Genomic DNA, 22,148 nt, shown 5'->3' with positions numbered 1-22,148 from the left:
TTGTATATTTATAAAAAGTTTACATAAAAGTATGTGGCTGATTTTTCAAAAGCCAAATAGATTTGTAAGGTTCGTTTTAAGGAATCTGATAGCAGTTTGTTGTTTAAAAATAAATTTGTGATGTGCTTGTAATGTGACATGAGTAGGAGAGTCTGCTTAGGTGTTTTCTTTACTGAATTGACACTTCAGGCCTTTTTAGTATTATTTTAGCCAGTGTTTATTAACTGTGGGCAGTTCACCATATGCCACTTCACCACTTTAGTATTTCTCCCATATAAATGCTATTTTTTTTTTTTTCATTTAATTCACAGATTTGCAGCACTTATTCATGGAAATAAAAATATATTCTTCTGTGTCTATTTGTAAGTGTAAAATTCTGGTTTCTGCCCAAGTCAGTCCAGGCAGCAAGCACAGAATTTGGCCGGATGCAAGAAGCTTTATTCATTAGGTTGATATTAAGCAGTGGACCAAATCCCATCTCAGTTCCACCAGCATAAATTATCTGTTGAGTAATCCTAGTATTACAGTGGCATAATTGAGATTGAGCTTGGCCTTTAATGCTATCATTTATTTTTTTTCTGATAGCTTTATTCCGCCAGCGTTCTCACTAAAATCAATGTGAGTTCATGTTAAGGTCTAATCCTTAAGCTTCTTCTATACAGCACTGCAAAGTCTAGGTATGAGCTATAGTAGAAAAGTAGATCCATAAAAAGGGGTTACATAAGTGCTGTAATACTGTTGTTGGCTGAAAGTTGGACTGATGATTGCAGGAATGTTTTTCTTTTTAAGGATGAAAACCAGAAAGAAAGCAGGACTGAATATGTAACAGGATGTTAGATGAGGTCAGCATTGGAGAGAAAATTTTGTACCTCCCTGTGGTTTGCTGTGGCTTATTAATATTTTGTTTCATTCCTTTCCTAACATTGGACCAATTAAATATGTCATCACATATCATATAACGTTGCTTATTAATTGCTAATATTGTCAGCAGTGACAGAAAAGGAGGCATATATTTATGTGGGCTATAAGTAGAAAGCATAATAAATCAATCAGTGGACTGTTTCCCTTTGCAGGCAGTAAACTGTCTTAATAGCACTGCAGATGCTGCATGTGGTACTTGGAAGAATGAAAAGCACAGTCACTTTGTTTAGTGAAGGATAAAATATTAATAGGTAAAATTTGGTTGGCCTTTTGTGTGGGTTATAGTCTGTGAACTGGACGGGTTCTTTTCCTTAATTCAGAAAGTTAGCATAATCCATAGCTGCAAGAAAGAAGAGCTTTACGCCAAGTTTTCTTCCCTCTTCAATTTTCCTAATTTATTGCTTCTGTATTTTGTGTTTCTCAGCAATGGGTAGAAGGACTGGGATCCATCATACATAACTTTAGAGCTAACAATGTCAGTCCAATGACATGTCTCAAGAAACAGTAAGTTACCTTCTTTTCTCCCCTTAATTTTTCTAGCCCTGTAATTTCCTTTTTTTTTTTTTCCATATATTTTTAAAATAATGTGTAATGAAGAAAATTAGTTTAGTGTTTCATTGTAACCTTTCCTTGTGATTAGAAGACATCTCAAGTCTGTATTAGGCATCTGCCCAAGAGAAAGTCTAACTATTCATTTGATTTATTGATATTGAATGTTGTAATTATTGTCTGAGTTGTTGCTTCACTGATGTATATGGAAACAGAATCCCGTGAATCTTTCTTCTTTTCAAACTGATCCTGTTGATTGATGCACTGGTTCTTTTGGGCTGCTTTCTGTTTTTACAGTTAAAGCACTGGTCTGCCTGTAAACACTGGAAGTCTACAGAGGAATATTTTCTAGTATGAAACAATTACCTGTTTATACTCATTTCAAAGGGATGTCAGTAATCTTAAGCTGAATGTAACTGTCCCAATTTTAACAAATAATATTTTAAAAGTACTTATTTCTTAATTTCAGCTGGATGAAGCTGGCCTTTCTAACAAATACAAATGGGAAAATTCCAGTTCGGAGGTAAGCACAATTGGGCACTCAAGTTTCTATCAAGTTCTGATTTCACAACGATAATAAAGGTCTATGGCTTAGTAATTAAATACAACACAATTTTGTCACCATCTAATACCTATATAAAAACAGGCACAGAACTAGGCATACTGAGCTGAGTTACATACCTCTTTGGAAACCTAGGGAGGACTTCTTATCAACCTAATAATTTTTCTCTTAGTCCATTCTGAAGAAGATATGAGTGCTTATAATTGTTTTCTAAGTCACTTAGAGCTAAGAACATCAGTTTTCTAATCTTAAAACTCCTCAAACTCTGGATTAGGTTTTTCATAAAATACTTAGAAAGAGAACCATATAAACTTGCAGGCCAATTAATTGGAGGTCAAAGATGTACCTTGTAAAATGTAGTTCCTTGTAAAAGAGACAGATATAGCTCTGTCAAAATTACTTCTGCTTTTATAGGAAACCCCAGAATAATGTTTGGTTTTCTCCACATGGTAAAAGAATCACTAGGTTGATTGTTGTCAGTGACAGAAAAGGTAGAAGGTGTTTTTTTTTTTCTTTTGTACAGCTATTAACTATTTAGTGTTACTGATTTTCAGTCCTCTCTGGCTAGGCTGATAATTCTCCCTGCCCTGCTCTAGATGTTCTTGCAGATACTTTGGGCTTCTTTCCTCCTTGTCCAAAATGTGAAAATCTTACTTTTGAGACATGCTATTTTTTCCTAAGGAGGAATCCACAGAAAGGAACACTAAGGACTCTGTAAGTTAAGCCTCACATAATTTTTTCAGTCAAGGGAGAAAAATTGGACTATGTATCTACATAATGTGCAAAAAGACAAAGTGTCTGCCCTGCTGCCCTCCAGGTTTCTTAGTTTCATGATTCAAGTTACACTTCGACAGTATTAGGCTGCTTCAGTGAATTCATTTTTGAGCTTTCACATTGCCAGCTTCCAGTTTATTCTTCATACTTCAGCTGAACTGCCATGAGGTACCTCCTTTGCAGAGGTCCCAAGAAGAGTATCATCTGAAGAGTAAGAGTAAGGGAAAAGTACTAGGAGAGCAAATTCATTTTCAAGATTTCAGCTTTATGTCTGTGTTGGAACACAGAGCTTTATTTTCCAGAATTGATTAATAATGTGCTAGTTTATATGAAACTTCTACCTTGAAATATTTTACCTTGCATTTAGGGAGACATAAGTTTGTTGGTTTGCAAACCAACTTGCTTTTGCATGCAAGCAATACACATATTGCTAAAGAGAGTCCAGTCCACTGGGTCCAACGTATTAAATTTTCCAGCTAGATTTATAGTTTGGATTTTGATGTACTTATGTGGTCTTTTAAAGTTGAATAATTTTTCTTAAAAGTTTTTTAAGTTCCAAGAGTGCCAGGTTGACACAAATTGGTCTCTGGCAGCTTAACTCCTTGCAGAAGTGATTTGCAATGTGAATTTCTGACAAACTTACTCTTCCACACTGTGCAGAGGGAAACAGAACCTTTACATCTGGACACTTCAAAGGGTTCATTATGTTATTGTGGGTAAAATGTAGCAACATATTTGAGTTCATCCAGTAAGTGCAGTATCACACTTTCACAGGAATAGGAGAGATGTCAGAGACAGGAGGAAAGGAATAGAGGAGGAATGAGAATGTAGGAGGAAAATTAGACTGCTCTTTAGACTCAGGTTGGAAAAATGGGTGAACCAGAGCTCTATCCTCCCCTCTGCAGCAGAGCATCAGTTGAGGACACTATGATCATGGAAGTGTCCTGATCCACCTACTTACTATGAAGTGGGACACAAGTACCTAGGTGTCTCAGCTGTGGGCAACTCCTCTTCTCCTCCCACAAACATTTAGTGCAGAGGAGGAGTGTGGAGAGAGAAAAGGTGGAATAGCAGAAACTTTTTGCTTTCACATTGGAATCACAGAATCGCAGAATTGTAGGAGTTGGAGAGATCTTCAGAGATCAAGTCCAACCCCCCTGCCAAAGAAGGCTCCCTACAGCAGGCTGCATAGGTAGGTGTCCAGATGGATCTTGAATGTCTCCAGAGAAAGGGACTCCACAACCCCCCTAGGCAGCCTGTTCCAGTGCTCTGTCACCCTCACTGTGAAGTTGTTCTTCAGCATATTGGAGCAGAACTTTTAATGTTCCAGTTTATGGCCATTTCCCCTTATCCTGTCCCCACAGACCAGTGGAAGGAGGTTGGCCATGTCCCTTTGTCTCCTACACTTAAGATATTTATGAATATTAATAAGATCCTCTCTCAGTCTTCATTTCTCAAGGCTGAACAGACCCATGTCACCCAGCCTTTCCTTACAGGGGAGATGCTCCAGGCTCTTTATCATCCTTGTGTCTCTCCTCTGGTCTCTTTCCAGGAGATCCCTGTCTTTTTTTGTAACAGGGAGACCAGAACTGGATGCATTACTCCAGGTGAGGCCTGACTAGGGCAGGGTAGAGAGGGAGGATCACCTCCCTTGACCTGCTGGCCATGCTCCTTTTAATGCACCCCTTTGGTTACCAGGACTCACTGCTGGCTCATGGCCAGCCTGTTGTCCACTTGGATCCTATGTCTTTCTCCACAAAGGAAAAGATAATTTGGATGTAGAAACCAGCTGAGGGAAGGTAAACCAAAAGCTTTGGGAAACGTGGACAGAATGCTTCTGCTATGCACCATGAAGTTAGTTTCATATTGTTTATCCAAGCCTTTCCCTGGTAAGTCTTTCCACTGATTTAAACCGCTCATACTTCCTATTCAACAGACCTCAAGATTGCTGTGGTCAGTCCCTCCCATATACCTACCCGTTTTTCAATTCAGTGTCTTCTAGTTAGCCCCATTCTGTCAAATATCCACCTCCTCCTGCTGCTTGGGCACACTTGTAGCAGTGGCTGTAGCTCTGAAGAAAATCATACAAAGATTATTTTCTCAGAACAAGAAGAATCAGATGGTCTGTTGAGCCGTAGAAATGTGTATCACAAGATCACATTTAGTTCACTTTTACAAAGAAAGGAAGTAAAATCCGGGAAAAAAAAATCATCAGTGAAATCAGAGCTCTTTGATTTCTTCATTGGTTTAATGCAGATTGTTGCAGCTAATGTGTAGACACAGAGAAGGACAAGCCTTGAGAGGGTGAATGATATAAATATTCCTGACTCCTTGTTATCATGGTTGGGATTGTGAAGTCATTAAAATTATTCTTAGCTACTTTTGGATTTTAACCTACTCTGGGACATTACTAATAATATTACTAATAACATAAGTGCAGAAACCTTCAGGGGATCACTAGATATTTTGTATTTTCTGACTCCAAGACTGCTGTAAATTATGTCTGAAATAGTGAGTGTTGTTAGCATGAAAAATAAGCAACTTTCTGTTGGCATAAAACAAATTTTCTGTAAGTGCGATTTGCACTTGTTGAGATAAAGCATGTTTAGAAATTAACTCAATCTATGCTCATCCATTGTGACTGCATTAAAAAGAGTTTGAGCTAATTTAGGTTCTAACTATGAAGATTTATAAAACAGTAAAAAATATACTAAGCTATGATGAGTGACAATTAAATCAGTTTTATACTTGTTTAATTCAGTTGATCTGAAATTGCATGTTTTAGTACATGTCTTGTGTCAATTTCTCCAGAGCATCTGAAAGAAGTGTCTGTTTCTACAGTTAGATGATGGTTGGAAGTGATAGTTAAAGATAATTTTTTTGTACAGTGTATGCAGTGGTACTTCCAGTGCTAGCCAAACTGATCATAGAATCATAGAGTTCTTACAACTGGAAAGGACTTCAGAAGGCTACCTAGTCCAACTCCCCTGGAATGAACAGGGACACCACAGCTAGATCAGGTTGCCCAAGGCCTAATCCAGCCTTGTCTTTGAAGTCTCCAGGGACAGGGCATCAAATCCATCACTAGGCAGCCTGTTCCAGTGCTTCACCACCCTCACTGTAAAAGATTTTTTCCTTATATATAACCTAAATCTGCCCTCTTTGAGCTTGGTAAATTCTGTGAAGCCAGAAAAAAATGATATTTCTGAACTGTCTTTGTGTTGGCTTGATATTTGTAATTATTTGAAAGTGGTAAATGTTCAAAGTAATAGTCATTGAATCCATCAACATGCAAGATAGATTTGTACCCCTCAGTCCTAGATTTGGGAAGTATTTTTAAAAATGAGGAAACATTCACATGTTGCCAAAAATAAATACAATTATGTACTCATACACAGTGGAATGTGAGGAGTTAACATCTGTAGGTATCTATCAATCAGTGATTTGCTTGAATCGGAAATGACTCAATTTTTTTTCAAGATGTGCAACAAGATGCATATAAATCCATTAGGATGAAGTCTCCACAGGTAGAAGAAAAAGTAGATTTATTTACAATACCCTTAGCAAAATGAAAGTGTCATACTATACTTTGAAAATCTTATTTGATTCATGCACTTGTTTCTAGACTGCTGCTCTCATTACAAATTATGTTTGCTGTCATCTTTGAAATAAAGAAGTTTGAAATAAAAAATAAATTTTCTATAGCTAGGGAATCTTGCCTCTCATTTTCTGATTAGTTACTTATAACAATATTTTATTATTTTTATTATTGGGATCTAATTCACAAGAACAAGAATAAAATTCTTACCAGGCCAGAGACAGATCATAAAATATAGAACTGACATTATTCTGTGTCTTCAAATCAGTAGAAAAATAGCTGCTGAGTTTGTTTATTTGTTTGTTTAAGAAATAAGTGCCTAAAGTTAAACTCGGTCTGTAATTTAGTGAAAACATCTTAGTACTTACCAGCTTTGAAAGTCAAATATTTATTTATCCTATTCTTTATCCTACTCACTCTCTTCATCCTTTGCTTGGAACCTGCTTTAGCAGTTGGGTTGGAATAGATGATGAGGTCCCTTTCAAATCCTATGATTCTGTGATTTATGTGCCTAAACAGGAACATAGAAATCGAACTGTTATAAGAACAAAGTAAAAAACGCTTTTTCTTATACAAGCCAGGATGTCATTGGCTTTCTTGGCTACCTGGACACAACTGCTGGCTCATCTTCAGCTGAGCATCAACCAACACCCTCAGGTCCATTTCTTTCACACAGTCTTCCAGCCACTCTGCCCCAAGCCTGTGGTGTTGCATGGGGTTGTTATGACCAAAGAGCAGGACCCAACATTTGGTTTTGTTAAGCTTCGTCCCATTGGCCTTAGCCTAATGATCCAGCCTGTCCAGATTCCTCTGAAGGGTCTTCCTTCCCCCAGGAACATCAACACTTAGTTCCAACTAGGTGTCATCTTCAGACTTACAGAGGGTACACTCGATCCCCTTGTCCAGGTCATCAATAAAGAAATTAAAGAGTATCAGTATGAAAATATTGACACAGCAGCCTCAGAGCATTTTGAAGAATAGGATAACTGAATTACAATGACAAAAAATAACAGCAACTGTTTCACATCTCTTTCCCTGTGAAGTTATTTACTTTGTGTGAGGCTAATAAAAAGCCTCCATAAATGATTGTCTTGATGATAAAGGGCAACATATTCTCATTAGGCAACTGTAGGATCTTTCCCACTGTAGTACACATTGTCATAGCATTAGAATTAGATCCCAGTTATAGATCCCGGACTGAGATATCTAAATCAGGAATTTGGGAAACTTAGATTTAGACCCTTGTAAGGAGGAGGAAATGTAGATCTATTTTTTTGCAGAGATAGAGATTATTCAAATTTGTCTCAAATGGGAACAGAAGGAGACCAAATGTTTTAATCTTATGAAATAGTTAGACTTTAATTGGATTTGTTTTCTTGCGAATGAAACCACTTTGTCAGTCTCATGCATGGTGAAATCATTCCTGATTTATGGAATTGAATGTTAACCTGTTTAATTGCATAGTATTCCTAAAACTGAGACATTCATAATGCCAGTGAAATGAAGGAGCTTTCAAAGAGTGAAATGAACACTGCAGCTGGTTAAGGAAAAGGAAAGAGTCTGCCATTGGGAATGGTTCAGGCCTGCATCACAAGTTGTATGGGAAGCATAGGTTAATGCTTGGAAAGGAAATCACAGCAATCTGTTATGCCTGGAGACGAGTCTTCTCACTTGAAGAAACTGCTACTTCTTAAACACATTTATCTATGCATGGAGTTGAAAAGATTCAAAATAATGCTTTGCAAAGCTCTGTATTGCTGTTTGTTCTTTTTGCAGTTCATCATTTTGGTGGATTTTCTAATGGATGGCAGGCAGGGTAGTGCTGCTCCATGAAGCTTAAGCCACTTTTTCGGCTTCTCTATTTCTTGGAAGATGCAAACACTCATCAACTGAAGTCAGAGGAAAACATTGGCAGTAAAAAAGCAAGAGTCAGAGAACATGTTGTTTAAAAAGTGACTAACTTTTTTTTTTCCCAATCTTTTTTGTTTTAGCATTACCAGAACCTTTGCATCAGGTAAAACTGAAAAAGTGATCTTTCAAGCACTCAAGGAGTTAGGTCTTCCCAGTGGAAAGGTATTTAGCAGTTTTGAATAACTTTTTTGTATATGAATAAACTGATGAATCATTCAAATTCATATCTGTGATCAAAGTCATTTGATGTAAATACATGCCTGTTGTTCACAAGTACTTTATTCATCACTTCAGGTTGCTTACTAAAACCAAGATGTATTTAATGTGCTTCATGACAAAGCAGTCCTTGAAATTCTTAAATAAGGCTTCTCTTCTTTTTTGCAATAACTGGTCCACTCCTCCTTCCCCCCTGCATTTATACAAAGTACTTGAATGCAGAATATTGTTGCGTGCTGCCCTCTCAGTTTCATTTGTTGGGTTCTTCATGTTCTTTGCTTCCTTTGCTCCCTTTCACTGAAGTGCTGTCCAGCATTGTCCTGCGAGCAGCCCCAGAGAAGTGACAAGTGACTGTAGTTATGACTGGTTTTTTCACTCTGACTCCTGCCAAAGGTCTCTTCTTTCATTTTGGAGACTCCAGCCCATTGTCCTTGGCTTTGCACCTGCTAAAGCTGGTGAGAGGCAGAATTGCAGGCTTAGCAGCTCTCACTGTCTCTAGCCTGAGAGAGGAGTGTAGAAAAATGTGGATTCCCAGTGGACACAGTGCCTGACACTAGGGATGAACTTCTTCCTCAGTGCTGCAGTGCTCATCTTGTTCAGTCAAGAAAGGGCATGATACTGAATGTGTAAGCTGAGCATTCCCTTCTATGGAAATTTCAAACACTCTTTTATAAGAGCTGCTTTGCTATTTAGAGCCACTGTACCAAATCTGAAACTTTTTCTTGAAATGCCTTGGCTTCCGTAAAAGTATCTTGTAGTTAAAACACTGTTGTGGAATTTGCAGGTTTTTTTTAAGCTCCATTAGAAAAATAAGTACTGGGCTCCATGTCTTTATTTATGTAGAATTAATGTGACTATGAGATCAGAATATAAGAATGTCAAACAGATCTCTGATAAAGATGAATTTAGAACTGTTTGCAGAAAAGATAAAATAAACTAAATAAAGTGCATAATGGGTAAGGAGCTAAAACAGTACTTGGTTCCTTTTTCAGATGTAAGATATGCTCTACGAAAAAGAGCATATTGTCTTTTGCTGAGTAAATGCACTTTGCCTTTTGTTGCAGAATGATGAAATTGAGCCTGCAGCATTTACTTACGAGAAATTTTATGAGCTCACCCAAAAGATATGTCCCAGAACTGACATAGAGGACCTCTTTAAGAAGATGTAAGTTCAAATTGAATATAATCTTGCTTTAAACTGATTTTACTGTAATTTTAGTCCGTATCTAATCATAACAGAACACAGTAATTATCTAACCTTTAATCAGCAGTATTTTAAGACAAACTTCAGTCTTTCCCCTTCCTTCTCTCTCATATTGTTAATGTAAAAGTTCACTCTGTATTTAGAGCCACTTTTACATAAGTTACAGGAAGTGCCTGGAACTTGTGTTCCTCCCACCCCCATATCTCCCCCCTGCATTGGCTTTACTAACTACCGTAATTTTAACTTGCTCCTGTAGGTGATTAATACAGTATGTGAACTAACTAAGTAAGAAATGTGAAGTTTCAAAAGCTTCTTCCTTCAATTTATTCTCAGCTGGAGGGCTTACTTGTTTTATGAAGTAACATCTGTTAAGTTATAGCAAGTTTGGGAGATATACTGTGCTGAGCATAGACAGTTTGTTTTCTGTGATTGTTTGTTTTGAGATTATAGAGCTACTTCAGGTAGAAAAGTTGAAGGTTTTAAAAGTATTGACAATGTCAGCATGCAAATCATACCTACTGTAGCATCATATATGAAAACTTACATTCTCTAATAAATTTCTTTTCAGCAATGGAGACAAAACTGATTATTTAACGGTAGACCAATTAGTGAGCTTTCTAAATGAAGTAAGCTTTTTCATACATTAACTACCATACAAGTCTGTCTGCAGTGGCTTGCTTCTTCCAGTCTTTTCATTGCATGTATCGTGCCATTATTTGCTATGCTTTTGTTCTGCTGATCTTTCCATTGTGGTAACATCCAGGTGCAAAAATCAGCTCCAACCATACACGTTCTTGTGCTTTCTACATGTTGGCTTTGCAGGTTGCATCTGCTGATTACTTGCTGTTGTGTTATGTTGTATTATGTATGTTTTATACGTTTTATAATGTTAGATTCAATGCATTTCTATTATAAACACATTCCAGTATTTTAATACAAGAGATTATTTTCATCTCAAGGCCAAAGGTAAATATGCTAGAAAAAATAAAGTAGGCTTTTACAAACTTTGGTTTGATTCAATACGGTAGTATATCTAACTCTTACAAATCTAAGAGATGAGAGGGTATTCTCAGGGTTTCTGTATTATTTTTTAAATAGTAAATGTGCAGCATAAAAGAAAATATTTTTATTTCTGTATTTCCAGATTACAATTGATGGCAAGAGTATTATTTCTTAAAAATAGTGTGTATGCAAAGTAGTTCAATAAACAATGTGAGGGTTGGGTTTTTTTGTTTCTTTTTTGCTTTGTTTTTCCTATTCCTAAAGCACAGTAAGTTATTTAAGACTGACTCATTCAGAATTGCAAAACTAAATCCACTATTGTAGATTTGACAGGAACATATGCATAGAAAATAAATGCATTCTACCTGTGTTGGTGCCAGTAGATTCTTGTCATCCGGAACATGGATTACTTCTCTGAATGATCTTTTTGGAGCCTCACAAAAAATCTCTCAATCTAAAATTATTTTACTATTTATTTATCAATCTATGTGTGTGTGTATATATATATCAGAAATACATTTCTGATATTTCTGTATGAAAACTCAAGCAATAATTTCTCCATATATCAAATTCAGAATATAGTTTTTTTATTCAGTTGGGAACACATGCCTGATTCCAACCAAATTACATGTAAAATGTACTCAGAAAAAAAAAAAAAAAACAAAACAGTGAGATTGTGAGATTAGCATTTCATAACTAATGGCAATGTTGCCCTTTAGTTGGTTACTAGAGTTCAGAAAAAATAGTCAAATGGTTTTATAGAGGCACTTGCCTCTGACCATTTGAAACCAATGCCTTTGGCTCTGTGTTGTAGGTATTCTGGTCTCTGAATGTATTTGGAGTTTAAGATTTAGGTCATGAATTAAAAGATACAAAAAAAAAAACCCAGGATCTCACACCCAAAGCGATCCTTTCTGTCCCCTTCACAACAGGCCAGGATTGCAGTTAGTAAATACAAAAAGTTTATTGTGATAATATAGGGGAAGGATTTGTTTGGCAGAGTAATTATTCATGAGAATCTTTGACCTAAATTAATTTGAATTCAGTTACCTCCTGCGCAGGCCACAGAAGCTGTAAGCATTAGGGCTCTTTCAGGGAGCACAAGAATACTGGCTGTACGTGGAGAGTGAACATCTTTCCTGGAGTTTTTCCAGATGAACCGTTTTCTCTGTTTGACTTTAAGTGCTGCTGGCTGACAGCTTATTTAATTGTATATTGGTGTTAAAATTCCTGAGAAGTTTTAATAAATCTAATTATTGTCAGGCACTGAGTACTTTGCATAGGTGTTTTTTAAAGTTTGAAAACGTAGTAGAAAAGCAACGGAGATCACTACTGTTGAGATTTGCTCCTGCAATTCATTTGCAGCAATAAATTATAGGCCAATTAAATGTCAAAATGGAAATTCAGTGGTCTGACCAGAATTCATCTTTTCTCTTGGGAAGGAAGTATGAGGAGATCCTTTTTTTCCCTTTCTTTCTCACTGCCCTTTCTCTTTCCCACTTTCTCCCTCTTTTCCCACCTCCCTCCTTCTCACTTTCTCACTTGCTCTTCCTCTTTTCCGTCCACTTGCTTGCTCTTTTTTTTTTTTTTTCCATTTCCACAGAAGGATGTCATTGTTAGCCCACCGCACAGAAGAAATTCAACAAATATGTAAAATTGATTTTGGCATAGGAACTGCTTAGCAACTCACTTTTTATCCTCTCAAATAGGAGACTGGAGGCCAGAGAGGATAAATTATCTTTCTCTTTTTCCAGAACTATGCAGGAATTCTTTATCTGCATATTTTTAGAATGTTCATTTTCATACGGTTTAGAATGTCTGGTGTAAGAAGTGTCCTGTTTCATATTGTAACCAGAACAAGCAAAAGCAGCTTTGGTAGACATACACAACTAGTCTTGGGACGTGTTGACTTTTTAAATGAAACATCATGCTTTTAGTTTTGATCAGCTTTTGTGTTACAGCTTTTCTTGCCAACAAACTCAGTAGTTCAGAGGCACTAGTAAACATTCTAGGTTTTTTAAAAATAACACTTCATCAGTTGTAAAATTTGTTTTCTTTTTTAAACTGAGTAAACATAAAAACATCCTTTTAATAAGTAGGAAAAAAATACATAATGAGCAGTGATAATTGCAACAAGAATATTTTGCTCTAAGCTTCTTTTGATAATTCTGGGGACTCCTCAAGAGGAATCTTCTTGCCTTATCCCATTTATTTTATTCTGTTTGCTTATGATAAATTATAGAAAGAGAAATGGAAAGAACACTCTTCTTGAATAAGAATCTTCCCTACTATTTCTTAACATTTTTTGTAGTAGAGAATTGTCACTAATGATAAAAGGTTTCTTATTTGTCACAGTAGATTGTGCTGTTGCATGCCAATGTATTGCTGTTGTGTGCTGCTTAGCAAGTTATGTCCTGCATCCAGCTGCTCTCATTTCATATTTCATCTGAGTTTTACTTAAATATCCAGACAGCCAATCTGTAGTGAATGAAAATGCTATAATTTAGATGCTACATACTGTCAGTAGCATTATTTGAAAGATCCCTCCTTGTCTGCATGATTAAATTGGCATTGGTTGTAATTTCTTGGAATCAGTAAAGCACATTCATCACTGTATTGAATGTAAGAAAAGAGGTAAAGTGCTTCTTTTTGATTGGAAATTGCTTTTTTTTTTCCTGAAAAAATGCCAAAAATTTACACATGAGGAATTACAGCAAATGCTGATACTGCTGTTCCAAGCCTGTCCACTCCAAATTGTTTATCACCAGTATGGGGGTGGCCTGTTACAGTTCTGATTTCTGCTTAAACTGCAGCTTGAAAACTGTGCATCTACTGGGGTAAAAAAAATGTTTCCACAGTCATGTTTATTTCTTTGTTTTATTGCTTCTGCTTACATGCCACTACTCCATTCAGTTCTTTATATTTTTAATTTCCTTTTAATGAAGAATCAGGCACACAGTGTGCAGCTCTAATCCAGCATGGAGGAAAACAAATGTTACATAGCACAGTATTAAGCAAAAATTTGAAAAACTCGGTGGATTAGTAGTGTGTTAGAAATCACTGCAAAATTACATCAAGAACAGATTAATACTAAATATATTAAGAAATCCTAATACCATAAATTTCTGTGAAATGAAAATACTTTGAAGATCTTTTAAACTGTTTGTATTTCCTCTTTTTTGAGTATTTAATATGACAGTGTTTCTGCAATTTGTAAATAATCAACAGTAGCTGAATATCACTAAATTCAGACCTAAAATTCTTTATACTTCAGCAACAGATATTGCTGAAGACAGGAGATGTTTACTGTGCCATCAGTAAAGCCTGTCAGTTTACATGACATACAAAAAGGACAGGGAAGAAGAGAGGGAATTTATGAAGACAAGTTTAGCTATTTATTTTCAACATTTCATTGAGACATATACCACGTGCAGGCATTATTTTAATGAACAAGTAGCAGTAAGACCAGTTATACACTTAAAAGTGTTTTGAAAGAAATCCACTGTGTAGTCAAACTGTATAGGTTTCTTACAAAAGCTGGGGTTTGTGTTCTGTCTAAAGCTGAAGTTACTGGTGGGTAGGGTGAAAGTTGTAGGGCTTTTTTTTTTTTTTAAACGTCCACTTCTTTCTTTCTCATCTGCAGTAATGAAATGCTCTTGGATGATAGGCATGCACTGTATTGTTTTGCTGAATTCCACTGTTTTCTAACCTTAGCATCAACGAGATCCTCGGCTCAATGAAATTTTATTTCCCTTTTATGACACAAAAAGAGCAATGCAGATAATTGAGACATATGAGCCAGATGAAGACTTGAAGAGTAAAGGTAAATGTGGGAGGAAATTCAACATTTGCTGTTCTTTTATCCCAGTGCAGTCATCAGGACAAAGAGATGATTTCATTTTAAATCGAGTTGTTCCTTAGCATTTAAAGAACGCAAGAATTTATCTCAGCAGTGGCTTTATATCTCACAATGTATTTTCCTTTCTTTTTTTCATAAATACAACTTTGCTGTTGAGCAAAATAATTAAACTCAACACCTTTTGTTTGGTTGCTTGTGCTCCAAATCACTTAGTTTAAGAAACAACATTCATGCACTACTCTGTAGCAAGAAGCAACTGACTCAACCAATGTTCATGCTTTCTCTACTCTGTAACAATAAGAAACTAACTCATCTTCAGTAGCAGAAGGGACAAGTTAATGCTGTGTGGTTTAGTAACCAGAGACTGCTCAGGAACACTGGAAAAGGAAATTCTTCTACTTGGTCAATGCATGGTAAAAGTGCAAAGATCAGTCTGTTGATTATAGGACACTGAGCTTCTTTAAGTTGTGAAGACTTTAAGTTGTCTCGAATACCTGCCCAGCTGAGCCCTTTTTCCACTAAGGTAGCTGCTAAAATTTGAGAATAATTTTGTGCTTCAGCTTTCAAGTTCTCAGTGATCAACATTCTTAAACATTAAATTCAATTTTCTCCCTTTTTCCTTTCTTCCAAAAATCAGAATCAGCTGAGAGGATTTGAATAAGACATTCCAGGAGAGTTCACATCTGGCTGACACAAAGCACAGAAAATTTAAGCTCCACTAGAGGATTTTTTTCAGAATACTAGAAACAGAATTTAAAAAGCAGGTTTACTAGTATAATGAAGTTCTCTGCATAAGAGAAAAGCTGTCTTAAACATAGGACTGCTGTGAAATGTGCCTTAACAATTGCTGAGTGCTCCTATGTGACTTTTGGGATTGCAGTCTTCAAATTAGAGCCCATTAACTCTTTGCAAGGACTCTTTGTGAGTAATCCCTTCTTCCCTACCTCAGATCATTTCTGATTTCTCTCTGTCTTGGCTGCTGTAAAAAAATGATATTAGTAGTACTGATTATTATTGAATTTATCATTGCAGTTTATCCTTTATTTTTATACTTTATGAAGCATATAACAACAGAGAAATAATGGACGGATGTTATGAATTTTGTTCTCTGAATCACTGTACGTCCTATGTTCATTGTAGAAAATGGTTTGCTTTTCACTGTAAAAGAATAAACCTGTATTTCAAACAGCAAATGTGAAGGTATCCTGGAGTTTACTAACATTTTGCAAATGAACACATGCAGTTGTTGTCAAGATACATCTCTACTTGTTTTGGTGGAAGCTTATCAATAGCAATGTAGCACGTTCAGTGCAGGACTAAACATTAGAAGGGAAAAGTATCACAGAATACTTAAAAGTAAGCTCACAATTTCTGGCTCACAAAGTCCCAGAGTCCAAAATTGCTAGGAGTGTTCTGAGGAGAAGTCACTACTTATTTGCCTTATCATGTCCCATTGATGATTTAGGTCAACTATGGTAAATGCCAGATGTACAGTTTTCTTACACATCTATTTTATTTTCTGGAGACGTGGTGGCAGATTTTGCACTAGGGAGAGTGTTGCTGGTCAGCTTGAAGCACTGCAAAGGGAGAGCTATTTGCTGGGAAACCTGTGTAGACATACCTTTTGTGCTAGGGTTAACGTTCTGAAAAGTAGTTATTATCCTTCTCACTATAAATTTCTAGCAGTAGTTCACTACGACTTCTTCTCCCTTCTAGGTCTCATATCAAGTGATGGATTTTGCAGATACTTGATGTCAGATGAAAATGCCCCAGTTTTCCTAGACCGTTTGGAATTATATCAAGAAATGGACCATCCTTTGGCTCACTATTTTATCAGCTCCTCTCACAACACGTATTTAACAGGCAGGCAGTTTGGTGGCAAGTCTTCGGTGGAGATGTACAGACAAGTGCTTTTGGCTGGATGCAGGTTGGAAGCAGTAGATACGTCTTTGTTATTTGTGAATAATACTTTGAACATACACTATGTATTTTGGTGATGATTTATTGTAGAAGTGAATGTGAAAATGTAAAACTGTGGTAAATGAAGCTTTATTAAGATTTCATCACAAAAAACATTGGAAGATAGTGGAACATAGAAATCAGGAGACAGGTTGTGAGAAAGATAGGTTTCATATCAAAACAAAAAATGGATTTTTGTGGCCTTCTTCCTTTGTAATTAAGAACTTTATGAGTAAATAAGAATCAGCTTATGATTTCATGTTTAATTTCTTGACACACTGATATGTGTCACAGTTAACTGAGTAAGAGAATAAATTAGGCAAGTGCTACAATACTAAAAAATAATTATCGTTCAAATGTTACCCTGTTCATACTATATTTGAGATAGTACACCCAATGTTATAAAAGCAGTCTGAAATTATGCATGTGCAGCTTTAAAAAGATTGTGTAGTGCCTCAAACTGCAGAGTAATTTACTCAGAACTCACTGCTCAGAATGTTTCTTGAGTAGCTCACCTGTATTGAAAAACTAAGAAAGGTGATGTTTTTCTTATGCTTTTAGGTGTGTTGAGCTTGACTGTTGGGACGGAAAAGGTGAAGACCAAGAACCAATCATAACACATGGAAAAGCAATGTGCACAGATATTCTTTTCAAGGTAAATACCTAATCACTCCACCTGGCAATAAACCCCAGTAGGACTCCTGGACAAGAATCCATGCACGGTACCCTCCCCTTCTGAGCATTTGCAATTGCTCCCTTGTGACAGACTGACAAATTATATAGGCATTGTTTCTTCTCCCGAGATCTTAAGGCTCATTTCTGACTCGCTTTCTATGTCCCTGGGTTACTGCTGCTAACTTTTTTTGTCCCATATTATTACATCTTGTGGCTCCTTGCTCAGCAGAGAAAATATCTTCTCTATTGTCTGAGAAGTTCTTTGGCTGTAGAAACAGCCTGAAGATGCAGAACCTGTTCTGGGAATGGAAGTTCTTCCTGTCAGGACAAGGTGGCAGGAGATCAAAGGTTGCATTGATGGGTTGCAGGTGAAACTGCAAGCACTTCTGGGTGCTGAGTACAGATTTGGGGGGGAGGGGGAGAGGGAGGGAAGAAAAGGAACGTACAGTTTTTCCTGGTTCTGATTTCTGAGTAGGCACATTTGAAACTCAGCTCTGTGTTTCTCAGGATGGGGAGGAAGACAAAAAAATATTTCATTTATTGTAATTTGATTTATTGTAATTTTGAATCCTGTTATTGCATTTTGAAGGATGTAATTCAAGCCATTAAGGAAACAGCTTTTGTTACATCAGAGTATCCCGTCATTCTTTCATTTGAAAATCATTGCAGGTATATAGTGCCTCTTTTTATTTTTATTTTTTAATAGTACAGTGGATAAGAAAGATGATACAACTCAAAAATACTAAGATTTGAATGAACTTGAAAACTGTATTGGACTATGCAGATATACTGGCTGTCAGCTGGAATAGACTGTTCTTTAATGTAGTAGTCAATCTTTAGCTAGCTTAGTAATGGCAGTATTTTTATCTGTGCTCAAGCTGTGAAAGATATTTGTATATTCCATTAGCCGTGTGGAATTCAGTTAATCTACTTTCTTGGTATTATTATATTCTTGTCTGTCAGATAATAGACTTTTATTGACACTTTAATTACAGTAAAGTAATATGTCTCAATTGAGAAAAATTGGGTTGTATATAATTTGGGATGACTACATTCCTTTCTGTTTTTCTATTTTGCTGTATAATAGTGATTTAGATTTTTTAATATGTAAAAAATTAACCATTGTAATCTTTTCCAGCAAATATCAACAGTACAAGATGTCAAAATACTGTGAAGATCTTTTTGGAGATCTACTGTTGAAGCAGCCTCTAGAAACACATCCAGTAAGTTATCTGTGATAGCGTTTCTATTTTTTAAAATTAGCAGTATTTTAGAGATGAAAAAAATTGTATCATACCACCTATAGTGGAATTGCTGATGACTGCCAGTCCTGTGCTTTCAAAAATGACTAGTGCATTTGAGTGTACATACTATTTAGTACAAACATCTGATTTATTCAGTTTCTTCTGTACAAGGCTCTGGAAAGCAGCATGGGGAAATCCATCCCCTTGATGTGTGATGTAATGCCAGCTCCTATATAAAATACACCACTTACATTATATTTCCAGGTCATACATAACTCTGAATTTTGTTATTCATTGTTGAAAAACAGTTAATTCTAAATTGCATGTTCTCAGTTGAGGGAAGCTTTTTTTTTCAGCTGCACTTTGCACGCTTCATGCTCAAATCAGGCCTGACACTCTAGTGGGGTAGCCCCACTAGTGCATTAAGAATTAAATTAAGCACAGAGAGTTCCCTGCAGTCTCATTTGGACTATTGAGTGCACTGTAATCTGCACGCACTTCACTCCCCTCTGCGGTAGGAGATAATAACAGTCACTTCTTCACAAACACAATGTTGAGACTTTAATAACTTGTTATCCACTCATCCAGTCCTTTCCTACTTTCCTAAGCAACATGCTTGCTGCTTGCCAGAAGTCACCAAAACCTGCAGGTGCTCTTCAGTGGTGTGGGAGACCATGGAAAAGAGGGTTCTGCTTGATCTGTCAGCTAGCTCCTGTCCATGTGAAGCCTTTCCAGGGTCCTTCTTGTATTATCGTCTAAATGTTTTTTCTAGGCTTTCCTTGCACATTGCAGGAACAGCAACTCACCAGCTTGATGAATATCAGGTTATTGCTATGAAAGGTGTCTCCCAGAGAACTAAACTTGTCTTGTTGCCTGCTAATGTATATGGCACCTTGGCACGTTCCTCACAGATAACAGCTTCCAGCAGCTTTCAGGCAAATCTAAAACAGTGCAGGCCAGAGGCAGCCATGCTACTGCCACAGAGTCCAGTATTTAGTCTCTGCTGTCTGTGTTCATTAGCTCTACTGAGCCTTCTGCATTTTGTGTTTATTTCTCATTGTGGCTGAACTGAGTCCTCAGCCGCTCACAAAGCAAATGCTACAGAGATGGCTGCTTGTTTTCTGGTACTTATACAGACCGAGGTGGAAAGAATCAAGAGAGAAATTGCAGTGGCTGCAGCAAATTTGTTTTTAAGTAAGAGCGAGTATCATCCAAATGGGCATCCATGTATGCCCTGTGCATGGGGATGGGAATAAATGAGCTCTGTGGTACTGACATCTAGTGGGAATTACAACCCAAGCACTCTCAGAAACAGTTTTGATTTGTCTTCAACATGCCAAAACTCCCTCAACTGAGGAAGCTTGGTAGTTATGGGTATTATTACTCTCCTACAAAGGAGGTTTATACCCATTCTTTTTAGATTGGGATGGGCTAGGTTTTTTACTTCATTGTTATTTGTCACCTCTGCCTCTTTTATTGAGTTTCAAGTTGTGGTGCTTTGTTTTTTTGTTCTTTGTACCTCAGGGTTGGATTTAAGGATCAGAATATCAGAATATTTCTTCTAAGAATTTTTACTAGTCATGGCAATATTTTCTGACCCTTATCATTTATGGCTTACTGGGAGTTATAGTCTTCTGAAGAGACTTCCCATGTAATATCCTTTATGTGTCTAAGGTGGAAAGTGTCTTACTTATATTCAAATTTCTGTTTCTTTGCTGCAGTGATGTGACAGGACTTAAGTCAGAGGATTTATTTTTTTTTTTACTTTTTTCTATATTATGTGTATTGTCCTTGCTCAGATTGGACTAAAACCTTAAGTTGTACTTCCTATGTAAGTCAGACTTGCCATTTAACTTTTATGAATACTGAAGATGTGACCCTGTAGTCCTACTGGCAAAAATAGTGTCTGCCACTTGCGTAAGGACTGACTAGATTTTTTCATTCACTGGTGCCAGCCCTTTTTTACTCTGTATGTATGTGTGGACAGCCTCACTTGAATTATTACAGCTTGAAGGGATGATATAAGGTGAGTTATTTGGAGATCAAATTACAAAGACTACTCTATAACTTGAATTGCAAATGAGCCATGGGGAGAGAGTGAAACTCGGAAGTCCTCAGATTAAGTGTTGCAAGTCACATCCATGCCTATTGCTAGGCAGGAGAGGATAGGAGAGTAGGGCTGCTGAAGATGAGCATAGCTTTCCCTTGGGATAGGGAAGTAACAGAGGAAGCAATGTAACTGCAGACTGACTCCCATGGTTGTGTCTGAGGTTGCACTGCTTTTTCACTGCCCCTTAAAATGATTGTCCTAAAGTCAAAATTCAAATGGGGTTATAAAGAGGTGAAATAGTTGTTATTAAAGTTGTTTCTATAAACTATTTTACAGCTTGATCCAGGTAAAGCCTTACCTTCTCCTAATGACCTCAAAAGAAAGATTCTCATAAAGAATAAAAGGTTGAAACCTGAAGTAGAAAAAAGTAAGTAATCTTGTCAAATATTAAACAAAGTCCAGGTTGATTTGAATTGACTTCGTTACTATGGTTGTCAAATTGCTTGTACACTGCTGTTAAAAATATTGATTGTGTGTAAATGATGTTCTGTTTGCCCTTATGTTTCCTATGTCTTGCTGGATTCTAGACCTTGCTATCTGCGTGTAGCATGAGCATAGATAGACCCAGAAATGTAACTCTGGACTTTATCGGATTGCTGTTCAAGCTGAAATATAACAGAGATAGAATATCTTGTAAATTCGGCCTACAGTAGTACGTTTACCTTGTCATGCTTTTCCAGGATAAGCAAAAAATGAAATGGAATTAGAAAATGAACTTCTAGTTATTATTACCAGTTCTGATGTTTATCTTCTTTCATTAATAATAATGTTACTATATTAGTTTCTAGTATGGCTAAAGTGACAAACCCTGGTCCTTCCCCAGTAAAAGATAAGCATGGAGACCTTCCTCTAACTTCAGTGATACATGATTGTGTCCATTCTGTCTAGCTGAAATGCACATTCTGTCTACCTGAAACACAGCTGAAAATTCAAGTGCATTGCCTCCGTTTACATAGGTCAACCACCAAAGAGGCAGCTCTCTGCTTATTCTTTAACAAAGTGATACGCTTCTTCAAAGGCCTTTGAAATCTGTGGAAATATTTTCTGTAACTTCAGTGAGCTTTGGATACAGCTCTTACTGACCACTTTCCAAATGTAGCAATCTAATGATGCTTATTTTCCATAATGTTTTATTGATAACTGAAAACTTGATCTTAAAAATCTCATTACATAATGGTACCTCTCAGGATCAGAGAATCATTTATTATTGTTCTGTTGTATTTCATTGTGCTACAAACTGTTGATAGCATGACTAACTTTTTAAAATTTTCTTATGAACAGAACAGCTCGATGCTCTAAAAAAGATGATGGAGGCTGGTGAAACTGCTGCTCCTGTGAATATTTTAGAGGATGATAATGAAGAAGAAATAGAAAGTGGTGAGGATTTCCTAGAAAAGGACTCTGGACATTGCCTATTGTAAAACATACCCACACAATCATGATTGTGCCAGTGGCAATAACTGTGAGCGCAATACATAAGGATTTATATAGACTTCTGGCCTCACTATCTCATCTCAGCTAGGTACCACAGCTGTGGCAGGTTGTGGTAGAAACATGACCTCAG

At 36.7% G+C, this 22,148-nt stretch overlaps 1 protein-coding gene across 13 annotated transcripts in view; it reads left to right on the top strand.

The window, feature by feature from the left end:
* Positions 1 to 22,148, top strand: part of PLCB4 (phospholipase C beta 4) — a 201,971-nt gene that overhangs the window by 119,886 nt on the left and 59,937 nt on the right. For 12 of the 13 annotated variants that reach the window (XM_090134834.1, XM_090134833.1, XM_090134829.1 and 9 more), the window contains 12 exons: positions 1,346 to 1,425; positions 1,940 to 1,993; positions 8,396 to 8,477; positions 9,596 to 9,696; positions 10,304 to 10,361; positions 14,452 to 14,560; positions 16,313 to 16,523; positions 17,117 to 17,210; positions 17,820 to 17,899; positions 18,369 to 18,453; positions 20,861 to 20,951; positions 21,866 to 21,961. In XM_090134834.1, coding sequence (XP_089990960.1) covers positions 1,346 to 1,425; positions 1,940 to 1,993; positions 8,396 to 8,477; positions 9,596 to 9,696; positions 10,304 to 10,361; positions 14,452 to 14,560; positions 16,313 to 16,523; positions 17,117 to 17,210; positions 17,820 to 17,899; positions 18,369 to 18,453; positions 20,861 to 20,951; positions 21,866 to 21,961 — 1,141 coding nt within the window. The remainder of the gene's footprint in view (positions 1 to 1,345; positions 1,426 to 1,939; positions 1,994 to 8,395; positions 8,478 to 9,595; positions 9,697 to 10,303; positions 10,362 to 14,451; positions 14,561 to 16,312; positions 16,524 to 17,116; positions 17,211 to 17,819; positions 17,900 to 18,368; positions 18,454 to 20,860; positions 20,952 to 21,865; positions 21,962 to 22,148) is intronic. The other variant, XM_090134837.1, reaches the window with a different exon arrangement.

Source organism: Phasianus colchicus, chromosome 2 (genome assembly GCF_987193195.1).
Source record: "Phasianus colchicus chromosome 2, bPhaCol1.hap1.1, whole genome shotgun sequence".
NCBI classification, from domain to species: domain Eukaryota; kingdom Metazoa; phylum Chordata; class Aves; order Galliformes; family Phasianidae; genus Phasianus; species Phasianus colchicus.
Note: the sequence above shows the minus strand (reverse complement) of the source record. Positions and strands in the feature narration are given on the sequence as shown.